Below are 14,931 nucleotides of genomic sequence, written 5' to 3' on the forward strand. Positions count from 1 at the left end.
ATTGCTTCGGATCCGCACGCGAAGGAAATCTATCAATGAGTGCACGCTGAGATCCCACGCGATCGATGTGGAAGGTGTAAGAATGGCTACACAGGCGGCTTTCAGCTGCCACTGAAATTCATACAGCCTCAACTCCTGGGTGCTCGAAGACCTCGGGGCGAAAGGATCCCCTTCCCCAGGGCTTCGCAGAACAAAAGACAGCAGCCGGAGGGAGGGAAGGCGAGGAGAGGCGGGGGAGAAGCCGGCTGCCCTGCTGACAGCACGAGGCTCCAGCGGACAGACCGGGCGGCTCTCCGGCACTCCGCACAGGGCAGGCAAAGAGTTAACTCAGCGCCCTGCCTCCTCCGAGCACTGACATCACGGGGAGGGGGAGAACGCTGCCGCCCGCCGCCGCCGCCGCCCCGCCCGGGAGGAGTGTGTGCGTGTGTGCGATCGGGCGGCGGTGCCCTGCAACCCGGGCAGCCCCCCCGCCCCCCGCCCGGCCATGGAGCTCCGCGATCGGCCCTTTTCCTTTTCCTCCGCCGCCTGAGCTCCGCCGCCCCTCTACCGGAGCTCCGCGCCCCGGGAAGCGGAGGGCGGGCGGCGGGCGGGGGCTGCCGAGCCCCGCCGCTGGAATCACGGCACCGCCGCGCTGCGCTCGGCGGCAGCAGCAGCAGCAGCAACCCGAGGAGAGCTCTCTTTATTTGTTTTGCCCCCTCCCCACCCCCCGCACTCTTCTTTTTGTTTTAATTTTTTGTTTTTGTTTTTGTTTTTCTTCCCTTTCCCTCCTTCTCCCTACCGGAGGAAGGCACCGCGCTGCCCAGCCGCCCAAAGGGGCCCCGTCGAGCCCCGGGGACCCCGCGGATGTGCGAAGCTCTCCTCCGGCCGCCCATCCTCCTGCCTCTGGGCGCACCGCCTCTTTATCCTCCTGCGCCTTTATTTTTATTTTTTAAGCAGACCTGAGCGGCATCACCAGGGGCAGGGAGGGTGGGGGGCTCAGCTACGCTGCCAGACCGTCCCTCGCCCATTTCTTCGAAGGAACTCTCATGGCTTCACAGCTGCAGACAAGTTGCCGTGCATCTTGGTGGACTATCGGAGTTTGCATCCTGGCGGCCGCGCTCTTTCCAGGTGAGCCTCTGCCGGCCGGCCCTCCCTTCCCCTCCCTCCCCGCATCACGTCGGGATTGCGGGGCTCGGGGCTGCCGGGGGGTTCGGGATGCGGGAAGCGCAGGGAAGGACGGAGTCAACTTTTTGGGGGTGCGCCTCTGGAGCAGGTGTGGAAGCCTGAGGGTGGGAGAGAGCCGGGGCCGGTTTTAGCCCGGAAAGGAAACAACACGATCGTCTGTTTTGAAAGCAGCTGCAGGCAGTGGGCTCGGGAGTGCTGAGAGCTGAGGCGGTTTGTTTGCTCTTTGGATCGAGCAGCGTCTAGCGAGGCACAGCAGGCAGCCTTCCCGGGAAAGGACCCGGTGCTGGGGAGCGAGCACAGATGTTTCGGAAAGAGAGAAGGAGGTTTCAGCTGTCCCTGAAGAAATCCCCCCCCCCGCCCCGTACTTAACATACACACACTTCCCACGGGCTCTTTGCAGGGGGGTTGGACTGCTGCCGCGTTTCAAACCTTCCTTTCGTTGCTTTTGTACTTGGCGTGCCTCATTCTGCTTCCTCGGAATGGAGCAGATGGGCAAAGATGCGGATCTGCAGTTCCCCGGCTCGTTGGAGCCCTCCCGGCTGAGTTTCCCCATCGGGGCTCGGCGTTGCCCCGGGCTCTGGCACAGCTGTTGGCAGCGGACGGGTGACCCAGTTCATGAAGTGCCCTTGGGGAAGATGTGGGGGGGGAAGGTGGTGATGGTGGGGGGGCCTCTTCTTTCGCTCCGGCTCCGAAAGGGTTAACGCCATTCGGGAGGGCTATCCGAGGCGTTCATACGGAAGGGTGACCAGCAATCTAGGTTTAAACAGCGCTGGTGAATGAGCTAGGAAAGGAAAACGAAAGCCTTGCTCGTCTTTTCGGGTCGGGGCTGGAGGGGGTTAGGAGCGGTGGCTGCGGCCACATGGGCAGCGGTGAGGGACAGTGAGTGCCTGCGTGAGGAACGGTCTGCAGCCGGACAGCAGGACATGCATGAGGATAGGGTGCAATTGGAGTCCGTTCCTCCGCAATTCGGGAACAGCTTGCTGGATGTGCAGCTGGAATGGCTGCGCTGCGAGCTGTGGGTTGCAAAGGCTGAGATAAGAGGGCTGGCCGGGAGCAATCGGCTGCTGCTCCGGGGTCTCTTGGTGAAAGCAAAGCCGGAGATTGTATCGCCCAGCACGTGGGAAACGGGGGCTGCATTGAGCAACTGAAGTGGGGGGGAAACAGAGGTGAGATGGGGGCAGGAGGTGGCTGGCCAAGAAAGCAGGAAGAGTTTGTGAGAGGGGTGAGGTTAACAGTGAATGGAATCCAGGTCTGGGTATGCTTCTGTATTCCCAGGACAAAGGGATCGGCTGAGCACTGCAAAAAGAGGCTGTGGAAGGGGCAGCCTGGGGCTCCCTGTGCTCCCAGGCACAGCTCTGCTCCTGGCAAGGAGGCTTCCAGCTTCCCGTGCAGCTCTCCTCATGGGCAGGAACCTCCCTGTAGCCCTCTGTAAGGCTCTGGGGGTGCAGCACTGCTGCTCCGGGTAACCCAGAAGGGTTTCATCCTTCTCCAGTCCCTATGAGAATACACAGGCAGTGATTGAGGGCATTTCACCTTGCTCTGTCCCAGGAGACTCCTTTACCCCACAAATTTGTCCATTCTGGTGGCTGTGCTGCCAGCAGTCAGTCTCCTCTCCTACTGCTCTGCAGAAGCCCCATAGTTTGTCTTGCAGTGTCCCTCTGGGATAAGGCAGCAGTGCATCCAGCAGCGCCTTGCCATGCAAAAGAGACAGGCAGCACTGCAGGATCATCCTTCCTGACCCCACCAATGATCACTGAGTGTCCCACAGCCTGCGTGGGTGACGCTTTTGGCTGAAAGGTGGATGCAGCACCTCTGCAGGAACGGCTGCTGCTCTGTTTTGTATTTATTCATTCATCTTTTTCATTCATTCGTGGGCTTATTTGTGCCATGGGTGCACCCAGAGCTGCGCAGAGCACCACAGGCTGATACAGGTGTGGGGCTGTGCTGAGGCAGGTCGTTCCTTGGAGGGCAGAGCTCAGAGAAGCTGAGGGTGTATTTAACAGAAGCTGAAGGCATACATATATATGTAATGCACCATGCGTGTGCTTTGTGTGCAGGCACTTGCTTGAAGAGGGGGGGGAACTTAGGATTCTCTGTTATAAGTGAATTAGATTTTCTATTTTATTTATATATCCACCTAATCTGTGGATTTTCTACTTTATTTTTTTTGGAAAATGCTGGTTGGTGCATAGCAGCTGATGGGAGGAAGGCAGGAGGCAATGCCTGCTTCTCTGAAAACCCTTCGTGGCCCATCTAATCAGTGCCGTTTCATTCTGTTCCTATCCACGTACACTGCCTCCACCTTCTGACAATGTTAGCTTTCCTTCTGATAAGGAAATAAAAGTTCCCTGCTGTAAAACCCATAACGAGGCCCTTACAGTGTCTTTAACACGATCGACTCAATCATCTGGAACGGATTGAGCGCAGGGCTCCATGCAAACCTGCTGCCAACTGATGGCTCTGAGCTGTGAACATGAATGGGGGCTGCTGGCAAGCCAGAAACCCCTCTCCCCAACTTCTTCCCTTTGCACGGGGACAAATTCCCGTCTGCTGTCCCCAGGCCACCTCTTGGGCCTCTCAACTTTGGTTGCAAAGCGCTTTGAGATCCTCAGCAGGGAGAGGTGCTCCCAGCTGTGATGTGGGGTTTTTCCATCGCTGTGCTTGAAAGCGGTGTTGGCTGAGCGGCGGTGACCCGCGGGCGCTGGGTCAGGCAGGGCTGCAGCTGCAGGGAGGGCTGCTTTGTGGGGAGCATCCCTGCGTGCCACTGCAGGATCTGGTTCAGCTTGTGCTTTGCAAAGCTGTTCTCACATCCCAGAGCAGCTTCCAGAAGGGAAAAAGTTGCCAAAGTTTTGCTCGGTCTTTGAGTTGTTGGTTGGTACTTTTTCTTTGCCCTACCCGAAGCTCAGAACCAGCGACGTCAGGCTATTTCAGGAAGCAAAAAGTGTCCTTTGCTGCTGTTTTCTCATTAAACCTCGCTCGCTGCTGCAGAACCGACCTGTCGGGTTCTAACCTGGCCTGAAGTGTGAGCTCGTGGCTGTGTCAGCATGGGCGAGGTGACAGGAGCTCAGAGCTGCTGCTCCCTGCGGAGCTCCCAGCCCGGAGCACACAGCCCCATTTGCAGAGGGACGTGGAAAAGCATTGGCAAGGTAGCCTCCAATGGTGGCAGAGCCCAAGGCATCTCCGGGCTGCAGCTGAGTTTGCAGGGAGGCTCCTGCAGGATCCTTTGGGCACCGTGCACAGCTGGGCTGAATCACAAAGGGAACCAGAAGAGCCGGTTGGTGTGAGCTGCTTCCCCCTGTGCCCTCTGCTTGTGCTGCTAAGGCTGGGGACAGCCCGCTCCCACCAGCAGCACCGCAGTGGAGATGGGGACAGCATCAAGGGAAAAGGCCTTTGGGGAAGAGCAGACGCTGTAAGGACTGCAGGGATGAGCTGCTGAGTCCTCGCATGGGTGGCCACAGTCCTCGTGCACTCTGAGCAAAGGTTTGAGTCTTGCAACATCATTGCTTAAGGTTGCGGTGGTTCTTGCTCAGGCTTTTTCCCAGGCTAGTGCAGAGTGCAGAAATCAGAGAGAGAGGGACAAAGGTACTCTGATCTGAGCACCCCCCAGCGATGTTGCATTCTCAAATCCATCAGATGAAATCAGGGCAGCTGTGATGCTGGGCGAGTTGGTGCTGCTGGAGCTGGGACACAGTTTGCACTTGAGACACCTCCAGTATTAATTACCAGAACTCAGCCATCCCAGCACAGAGAATTCTGGCTCCCAAGCCCAGGTGAATAATATTTAACTAAAGCACAAACCTTCTCCCCATCCCTCCCTTTGTTTGGCTGCTGTTTGGCTGTTTGCAGTGCAGATATCCTCTTGGCCTTTCGGTTTTCTCTGCTTCTCCCAGGGAAGGTTCAGCCCAGGTGAGGAATGTGCTGCACACAGACATACCCTCACAGCCTGCTTTGCTCAGGGCTCCGTAGCAGGACAGAAACTCCTGCCCAAGCTGCTCAAATGCAGAAGTGCTGCCTGTGGGAGGAGAGTTCTGACCCCTGTGCTCTCCACCGTGCTGGGTTAAAGTCTGCATTCCCACCTTTGGTGCTGTCGTGCGCTTACAAAAGTGCAGTGTGAGTTTCAGGTTCAAAGGCCAGCACTGCCAGCACCGAGTTGTGTTCTATGATGTCCTGTGCTGCCATCCCTGTGTGTCCCAGCCTCCACGAGCACTTGCATTGTCCTCATGCTGTCCATTTGCTGTTTGTCCCCATCCCCAGGGCTGATGCAGCACTTGCACAGCCCAGCACCATAAAGGCTGCGGCAGCTCTCTGCTCTGCAGCAATCCCAAGGCAGCAGCTCCTGGCATCCCCTGCTGTGTGTGCATCCCAGGCTGTTCCTGCAGATGAGACACATGGCCAACATCTCCAGCCCCTTTGGCATGCTGGGGATGGCTGGGAGGAAAGGACCAACCCTATGAACCATCTCATCACCATCCTCCTGTTCTGGAAAGGAAGGTGCTTCAGTGGGACTTGCCTACCAGAAAGACACGGTGTGCAGCAGTGAGGGTTCCCATTTCCCTTTCTGGAGACAGCAGAGTGACTCCGTGTGCTCCTAGCCATGCAGGAACATTACAGGACCCACAAATCACATCCCTGCCTCGAAGCAGCGGCAGGTACCAGATGGGCCACCTGGCTGTGAGACAGAAGGTGCTCCCAAGCCTGGTTAGTCACGGCTCTGCCTCCATCTCCCTTCTCAGCATTCTCTCTACCTGGGAAAATCCCATTATCAGACAGATCCCGAGTGTGTATTTTTCCTTTCCCATGGAAGATCCATTCCTCCCCCCATGCTGCAGTGAGGCATCCGGAGGCAGGGCCAGGCGTCACAGCAGGGCCATGCAGCTCGCAGCTGGTGGCTGGCAGCCAGGGGATGCTCTGGGGACAGGCAAGCACAGCTCGGGGCACAAAGACGCATCTGTGTGAGGCTGGCACCCAACACCCCATGGCCACCTGAGAGCAAAACCAGCCTTGTTCCTGAGCCTGGCAGCGGAGGGGATGTGGCCACAGCATGTAGAAACTGAGCCAGGTGCCCCTCTGCACCTCTGTGCTGGGGGAGAAGGGTTTGCTGACCCCAAAGGACACATCCCCAGCAGAGAGCACCTGTGCTGAGGGCCTTCCTGCCCTGGAGGAAGCGTTGAGGACGAGTAATCAAAGCTAGTTTAGGGGCTGTATAAATGCACAGAGGAAAGAGATCTCTGCTGCTCCAAGGAGGTCGGAGCACACAGGATGCCCTCGCGTTGACGCTTCCTATGTCACCCTACCCAGTTAGCCAAGGCTGTGTCATTTGAGAAGCAGTGCTGTTTTAAGGGCTGGAACAGAAGGCAGCAGCCAGAGCTTGGCGTTGTGCAGAGGGAACAGCAGCAGGAGCTGCTCAGTGCCGGGGCTGCTCGTGTTCTTGCCTTTATCAGCAGCACCGAGCTGCAGAGCGGGGCATCTTCAGCAAGCAGGGGAGAGCTGAGACTGTGCCCATGTATGGTCATTAGGGATCAGGGATGTGTCATGCAGCAGCATCCCTGCCATCTCATAATTCATCTCAGCTGCTTGTTTCCATGGGACCCTGGACCCCTCTTGGCTGTGCTGGCTGGGTGCTGGCAAGCTGAGGATTGCACCCCATCCTTTGCCTTCATCCCTCTCTCCTCAACCCCGGGTCCTTCTGGGAGTTGGCCTACAAGAGAAGGATGGTGGTAGGAATGAATTCTCCAGGGCTGATATTTCCAGTTATCACACCATAGAAAGAATATTCTTTCTCTCTTCGCATGGCAGGAACAGACTTTCAAAAATGTATCCTGGTTTTTAAATACTCTTTTCGCCTGTGGTGTAAATACTAAAATGTGGTTTTTTTTCTCTCTCTCTCCCCTTTCTGCCGGAGTTTAAAAATATCGCTAGCCTGGGGAGGTGCATCTCTCAGTGAGATTTATAACGGCTGCACTCAAGTGATGTGGAAAATGAGCCTCCCTCTGCCCCATCCTTCCTGGCACCTTCCAAGAATTTATTTCCTTTATTTGCCTGAGCCTAAGAATACTTAGAGGCTGCATCTCCGCCCAAGCACTCTAATTATTTAAGTTTTGTTTATGGCCAGCCTCTGGAGAGGCAAGTAGGTTCAATCCCTGCCTGGTCGGGTAGTTCAGCCCTGTGTTAGTGCTGTTTGATAATGATCAACAAATCACGGATCCATCACTGCTGTGTATCAGCTTGGATCTGTGAATTGGCCGAGCCTACAGGGCAGGCTGGGCTGTGCACAGAGGCAGGGAGCAGCAGCAAGGTGTGGGATGGAGCTGTAGGATGGGGATTTCTGCCCTTGGGAGGCAGCAGGACAGGAGGAGGACCTGTGTTTAGCAGAGCATCTTGGGAACGCCAGCCTAGGAGATGAGCAGGAGCAGCAGGTTTGCCTCAAAATGTGTGCAGTGGGATGGCACTGAGATGTGCTGCAGCGTGCAGCGAGTTTGTCAGGACTCAGCTTCTGCTCCAAGTGACGTAACCCAGCTGGGAAGAAGGGCTGCATGGGAAGGGTGAGGATGGAGAGAGGGAAGGAAGGAGGAAGGAGTTTCCCTCCAGCACTTCAAGGCGGCTCCTCAAGGTCAGCTCCAGGCATGCTCTGTGCAGATGCTGTCTGTGCAGATGCTGTCTCAGCTGTACCCTCTCTGTGGCTTAGGGGATGGACGCCGATTCACAGCTTGGCTACTATTGATCTGAGGCCTTTCACTGGGTCTATATTCGCTTCTGAAACACAAGGCTAAAAGCATCCTTTTTAGCTCTCTGTCTGTTTTGTGCTCTCGGTGTCCCAGTGCCTGCGGAGCACCTCGCGCACAGGGAAGCAGGAGGATGTGCAGCCTCAATGCTGACTTCCACTGGCGTGAATCAGCTTTTACTTCAAGGGAAAGCTTGGCCTGCAGGTGATGGCAAAGGCAAGCTGTGCTCTGAAGGGCTGGCAGCACTTCTTGGCTTTGCCACACGCTCCCTGGAATACCCTTGGCCAGCTCCCTTCACCTCCACGTGCCTTTCCTCTCTGCTCTGCTCACATTGCCATGCATCTGCAGGCACCTTGCACAACCTGTCCGCCGTGCGCTGCTTTGCACAAGCGCAGGGCAAGATGACCCTCTCCTTTATTTTGTAGCAGCCAAAATCAGGCAGCTCTTTGCCCAGGGATTGTCGAAAATCACTCTGCACATATAGCTGCACAACTGTTGTGCACAGATTGATGCACGACTGCTCTGCCTGTGCAAACACCAGGCCCAGTTTCTTACCTTGCTGAGTGCACGGTGTGTGGGTTGGAGTTGTGGCAGTGGGTGGACGTGGTCTGTTGGCTTCCCTGCCTGGTTTCTGTTCGTTTGGCATTTGGGTCACTTCTGGTTTGCAGTCATGATCTGGAGAAGGGGGTAAAGGCAGGTGAGGGGTGTTTGCTAGGAATCCATGCTGCAAGAGGCAGGAAGGGTGCCTGCACGCCAGCAAATGCTTGGGTATTGCAGTCAGCACCATGCATGTGCTGTGCATTTCCTAGGTGGCTGTGAGCAAGTTTCCCAGCACCAGGATGCAGATAACTAGAAACCCTGTGCTATAAAAGCCACAGCACTGATCTGTCCGCTGGGCAATGAAGATTTTAGCCTCATGCAAGGATCTCTATGGTATTTCAAGGTTAGGGGTGCAAGCTCGGGTGTGAAAGCAAGGGAGCAGCTCTTCTGCAGTCCACCCTGCCCTAGCACAGTGCTGGGTGAGTTATTATAGCAGCCAGCCAAGATGGAGAGAGGGACGGTGGGTGTAAAGTTCAATAATTGTTAATTATTACCCACAGTTCCCACAAGACTTTCTGGCCAAAAATAAAAACCCACACAGAACAATGTACTTCTCTTTTTGCAAAGGTGTTCTGTGGGACATTTGTCACTGTCCTGGCCACGCTGAGTCCCTATCTCGCTGCATCCGTTCTGCCTCCAATGGGATTAATAAAGAGCTGCTGGAGAGCATCTTATCTTGAGCTGAATAATGTTTGTAATACAGGGAGGGGAGGCAGCTTTGATCCGGGGAAAAAAAAAAAAAAAGAGAGGAAAAAAAAGAGAAGGGCCATTGGGGCGGGGGGGGGGTGCGGGCGGGCAGGGCTGTGCGTGGGAAGCTGGCACAGCAGAGCTGCACCCAACCTGTTCTGCAGAGCTGTGGGTTAGGGCTTGCCGGGCTGGGGAAGAAAGGGCTGGAGCAGCTCCAGGGCTGCTGGGGGCTGTGTGCTTCCCTCCGACAGGGGGTTCTGGCTGTGGGAGGCCGTCCTTGAGCAGTGGAGGAGCCCAAAGAGTTGGGCTTGGGAGCTGCTGTCCGCCCCTCAGCTGGGGAAAGCATCACCTGGAGCATCACTGAGCCGTGGCCTCCCAAGGGGTCTGAACCCAAAAGGAGCAGAAAACAAACAAAAAAATGCAATGATTTGGGATGCTGAGGGCATCCAGCAAACCGGGCTGCAGATCCACCCCATGCTCCCCTGCTCCCAGCCACAGCCGCATCCCGGCTGGCAGCAGCGGTTCCCGCAGGGCAGAGCCACACCTGGGAGGCAGGAGGGGCCCAGCTCTTCTCACGGGTGTGGGCTGGGAGCCGGTTGGGCCGGGCTGGGCTCCCCCCTGAGGCCAGGATCTCTGTCAGCGTGAGCCAAGGCCATAGGAACAAGGAGCAGGGGGAGCGGGCTCAGCTCTGAGCATCCCCCAAGCAAAGCATGGATCCTGTATCCCATCTCAGCTGCGGGACCTCTGGCAGGGTCTGGGTGTTTGTCTGCTCCAAGGCTCCACGTGGACAATTAACCCATGGGGAGATAAGCGCTGAGTTTGGTCTGCACCGCCCAGCCTGCTCAGGATGAATCCATCTGGAGGATGCCGTGCAACACCCCGAAACGTGGGGTGAGGTTTGGTGATGCTCCGTGGGTCTGCGAGCAGCTGAAGCTGGAGGAATCCAAGTTGTGAACAGTGGGTCTCAGCGGGTGCCACCCCATTGGGAGGGCACCACGTCTGTGCCCCCCATCCTGCAGGGCCACTCCAGGGTGAAACTGTGCAGACATCTCGCCGTGGCCGAAGGATGACATCCCTGTCCCCTGGGTGCTCATTCCTCATGCTGTGCTGCTCCCCCTCCATGGGGCTTCGGCCACCCAGCACCATCTGTTCATTTTCGGCCCGTTGCCATGGCGACGGGGTGGCTTGAGACGGGGTTTCATGAGCTGCAGCTGGGGGAACGCTGGGAAAGAAAGCACACAAGCAGGGAGAAGCCTTCCTTTTCCTGGGCGGAAATGAAAGGGAGAGGGATGGGAATGGCCACGTAGCATTCCAGCCCCCCGCTGCACCCATCACACAGACACGGGTGTCCCCGTCGTCCCCTTTTGGCTGTGTCCACATCCCACTGCTTCCCTCTGTTCTGCCCACTGGGCTCCTGGTGGGATCTCAGAGGTCACTGAAGCTGGAGCAGGGGGACGTGGGGTGGATTCCGCCACGTCGGTGCTCACACTCAGCCAGGATGGTGGGAGCAAGATTTGGAGTTTGCTGCACTCGGGCCCCTCCTCTCCCCATGCAAAACTTGTGGTTGCATGGGAACATTCTGCAGGTGGGCAAGTGCAGGCTGGCATGGGCTGGGATGGGCTCCCCACGGCCAGGGAGGCTCAGCCTGGCCCCTGCTTTGCCTCTGCACCAGCAGTGGGTTGGGCTGTGGGGAGGGTCAGGGTACACTGCTCCTGGTCTGCCTCGCTAAGACCAGGATAAAGAATGAGGCCAGAGAGAGGGGCTGGCTGCTGTTTGTGTATGGATGTGTGTCTGTATAATCCAGGTGGAAACGGCTTTTAAAAAGCAAACAGAAGAGGAAGCAACAAATTACTATCTGCTTGTAGACAGGAAGATCTGGGCTAACGTGTGACAGACGAAAATGCAGTCTGACAGATTGACAGACATGTTTTTGTGCTACTTTAGCATCCCTATAAAAACAGAAGATAATTCACGTTGCACAGGAGCTCATTAGGTCACCTACCTCGCCAGTGAAGCGGATGGGCTTGCTCTGCCCTTCTTCCAAACTGGTGCATAGGAGCAGCAAGCAGGAGCTGCGAGTGTGAGCTTGGGGCACTCAGTGCATGCAGGCTGCAAGTGGGTTCTCTGGCTTTTGCTGGACGTGTTGCACCCAGGGTGTGAGGAGATGTTTGAGGCTTTTGTGCGAGCGGTGGGCAGCAGAAAATCAGCCTTGCAGACCTGGTGAGCACAGAGCTGGCTTCAAATCCCTTTCTCCCTCCTCTCAAAGCTGAATGTCACCTCCTCCTCTGTGACACGTGATTTACCAGCACTCATCCCAATTTCTATTTGCAGAGCCAGTGCCCTTTTCCTGCTGGCTCTGCCCTCCATGTGGTAGGGAATCAACACATTCTGGGCTTGAAGCTTCTCCCAGATTTATGAGCTTGCTCTTCACCTTGAGAGTAAGGCTGCCTTGCCCCGAGACAGATCTGAAACCCAAAACACCAATTGCTGACTCAAGCAAACACCACTGATCCTCCAGCAAGTCAAAGTTTCTCCTTTTCTCTTTCTTTAGAACACGAGTTGTTGAGGTTCTGTTGTTGGCCTTTCTGTGTTTCCCTTTTCCTGTGCAGACGAGAGGCCCAAAATATTCTGAGCAAGATCAATGTGACTTTACAAGAACCCTTCCATAGCACTTCTGAGGGACGTTGCTTCCTTGCCAGAGACCAACAAAAAACCACCAAAAAAAAAAACCCCTCTCAGTTTCCTCTCCCCTTGAAAAGCAACGCTTTTTAATTGGCTTTTAATCTGAGGAAGACGAGAGCTGTTTGCATTGAATTGGTAATAGGGGATAATATCTTACCCTGAGTGATGGGTTATTTGATCCTGGTGCATCAGAAACCTGAGTGTATGGCTGTGAAATGGGGGGAGGGAAGGGGCTGGCTGGGGGCCCAACCAGGAGCACAGCTGCTTTCTTATTCCCAATCATAATTAGAAATAAGATGGGGAACAATCACTGTTTGTCCTGTTGCTCCAGGGCATCGAATGACACCCAGGGAAGCCTGGGGGAAAGCCTTCAAAGTTGGCAGGGAGCACGAGAGGGGTGGTACCATTACTGAGCCATCGGTGGGACAAAGAGCAGCACTGCAGCCCTTCTGGGTCACTGCAGATGGACAGGGGTTGCAAGGAATGGGCAATTCTTGCTTGGGGCATTGGTCTGGGTTGCAAGGAATGGGCTGCCTTGGCCTGTGGCATCGGTTTGGCTTTGGTTCCCATTGATGCCCCATGCTTCTGTCCCCACTGCCACCACCCAGGGCTGAGCGAGAGCATCCACTTCTGCATCCCTAAAAATCGCTGTCAAGCCACTGCCGGTCCCACACTGGGCTTTGAGAAGGGGATGAAAGGAAAATAAATCAGACAGCCACCAAAGTGAGATCCAAAGAGGCAACCATTGACGTCAGCAGCCCACGGATGGGGCTGTCTGCAGCTCAGCCGCGCGCTCCTGGAGAGAGCTGCACCCACCCGAGTGCTGAGCCCAATGAAACGTGTGCTGAAATGCCTCCTGGCTTCATGCTGACTCAGGCACACATGGGAAACTTGCTGGTGTGGACACCACCACCCATCATCGCTGGATGTGTTTGTTTGGAGCAGTAAATAGCTTTGCACGTTGCTTGTGGTCTGAATGAAGCGGTTAATATTTAATCGGAGGCCTTCGGTCGGCTGGCAAAGAGTAAAAACCCACTTCTGTTGTTTTTAGGGCCCAAGAAGCTCAGGGCCAGTTTTTAATTAATGGGTTATTTTTAAGATTGCAGCACGCTGCTCAGTGACAGGCTTTCTAAACACCTCTCTTCCCAGCAAACCACCTTAAAAACACCGGAGCATCTGAAGTGACTGACACCCAGCGGGAGAAATAGCATTGATGCAAGAGGTGCTATCCGTATCCAGTCCTCCTTCTCAGGGTTTTATTGCAGGTCTGCTCACACTGTTGGGTTCTGCACCCAGCAGGGATATCCCTCCTGCAGCAGGGTCTGGTTTTGCTAGCAGGTTTTTCCCCCTCTGGATCTGTTGGTAATCGGGCATCCAGGCCCTTTGCTGCCCTTAGTGCAGAGAGCTTGCTGCAATCTCCCCATGGAGAAAAGCTGAGCTTTGATTCCCCCATCAGCAACTCCACCTACAGAAATGTTTGCAGCAGGCACCTATGGTTGGGTTCCATGGCTGGCCCATCTGGATGGCTGCTTTGCTTTTCTCCACAGAAAGAGAGAGCACCTTCTGTGCTCATCCAGAGCCCTCAGCACCACATCAGCAGAGCTCACTCCCAGCCCTTCGCCCCTCTGCATTGCGCAGCCAAGGTTTCTCCCATGTGCAACGTTTCCACGTTGACTTCAGGAATTTGGCAATCCGTGGGGATCTCCAGTTTATTTTGCAACACGAGGCCTTTGGATCGTTATCCCTTGAGAACAAGCAGCAGGATGGCCAAAGCTTCACCAGCTGGTGTTTTCGGTGTGTAGGAGGGCACGGCTTGTTTGCAATGAGGGACCAAGCAGCAGCACGTCAGCTCTGTTTCCTGCTGATCAGAACATCACGCCTGCTAAAAAGCAGTGACTGGATGAGGTCAGGGAGTCCGGCGGTCAACCTCCAGGGGCCAAGTGCCTTGTCAGGTCTTGTTGCTGAGGGAGCAGGGCTCTGCGTGCTGAGCTGATGTTGGATGGTTGTGCAAAGGTGAGGAGTTTGCTTCCACCCCGCTGATGTAGCATTGGTGCCAGGGAGCTGTGTGGGGAATGGCTGGCAGGATGATGGGCGATGGGCAGGTGGTGGTTGGAGGCATCCCTTGCCCCATAGTCTCAGTGACCTCTGATATAGGGCATAATAAAAGTGCAGCAATCCATCTGAAACCAAGAGAAAACCAGTGCTCTTGGCAGCAAGTTGGTGTTTTGTCCCCTTAACAGGACAAGGCATGGGAATTCTGCACAGTTTGGGGCAGGTTTTACACTCTTTCCTGGAAATATTTCCATTGCTTCGATCCTGAGTCTCAGTTTCTACAGAGATAGCAAAGGAGAAGCAGATGAGGTCCTTTCCATGCCCTGAAGGGCACATGGGACAGACTTCTTCCATCCTGCACCTTGCAGTACCACATGGGATGCTCGGTGCGGGACGCAGCCCATCTTGCACAGCACGTGGGGATGCAGGAGGGATTTAACCCTGTGCCGGAGCATCCTTTGTTGGGGTCGGGCCATTGAGCCATGGGAGCAGAGCAATCAGGAGTAAACAGCACAAAACTGCACACGTCCACGCTTTACGATGCTGATTTTCAGTTCCAACAGCTGTTTCCATTTGGAACGCGCAGTACTCCAGCTCGGTGGAAGTCAATTATAAATAAAACCGAGGGAGCAGGACCGGTGTAGGAGCCCAGCGACGCTCCGTCGGCCATAAAAGTTGCGTCCTTTCAAGCCCGGATTTTCACTTCCATTTGCCACAGGCGGTGGGATCTGATCGGAGAGTTCATTAGCATAGAAATGCTGTTGGTTGCTCCGCATTCCTGGTCCCAGCGCTTTGTTCATGCTCACGGCGTGAGCCGCGATCAAACCTCCTCCCCTGCGCCGCCTCATCCCCTGCATGGCTGTGGGGTGCGGGGGGAGGGGGAGAGGATGGGGAAGAGGAGGGGGATGGGGATGGAGATGATGAGAACGGAGATGGGGGGGATGAGAAGAGGGCTGGGATGGGGGGTGGGGATGATGAAGATGATGATGAGGATGGGGGTAGGGATGGGGATGCAGATGATGAG

The 14,931-nt window shown here is 55.6% G+C and overlaps 1 protein-coding gene across 3 annotated transcripts in view; it reads left to right on the forward strand.

The window, feature by feature from the left end:
• The first annotated feature begins 370 nt into the window (after positions 1-370).
• NECTIN1 (nectin cell adhesion molecule 1) overlaps positions 371-14,931 on the forward strand; it is a 73,833-nt gene continuing 59,272 nt past the window's right edge. For 2 of the 3 annotated variants that reach the window (XM_048968184.1, XM_048968186.1), the window contains exon 1: positions 371-1,107. In XM_048968184.1, coding sequence (XP_048824141.1) covers positions 1,026-1,107 — 82 coding nt within the window. In that variant the 5' untranslated portion in view covers positions 371-1,025. The remainder of the gene's footprint in view (positions 1,108-14,931) is intronic. The other variant, XM_048968185.1, reaches the window with a different exon arrangement.

This window comes from Lagopus muta, chromosome 22 (assembly GCF_023343835.1).
Source record: "Lagopus muta isolate bLagMut1 chromosome 22, bLagMut1 primary, whole genome shotgun sequence".
NCBI lineage: Eukaryota > Metazoa > Chordata > Aves > Galliformes > Phasianidae > Lagopus > Lagopus muta.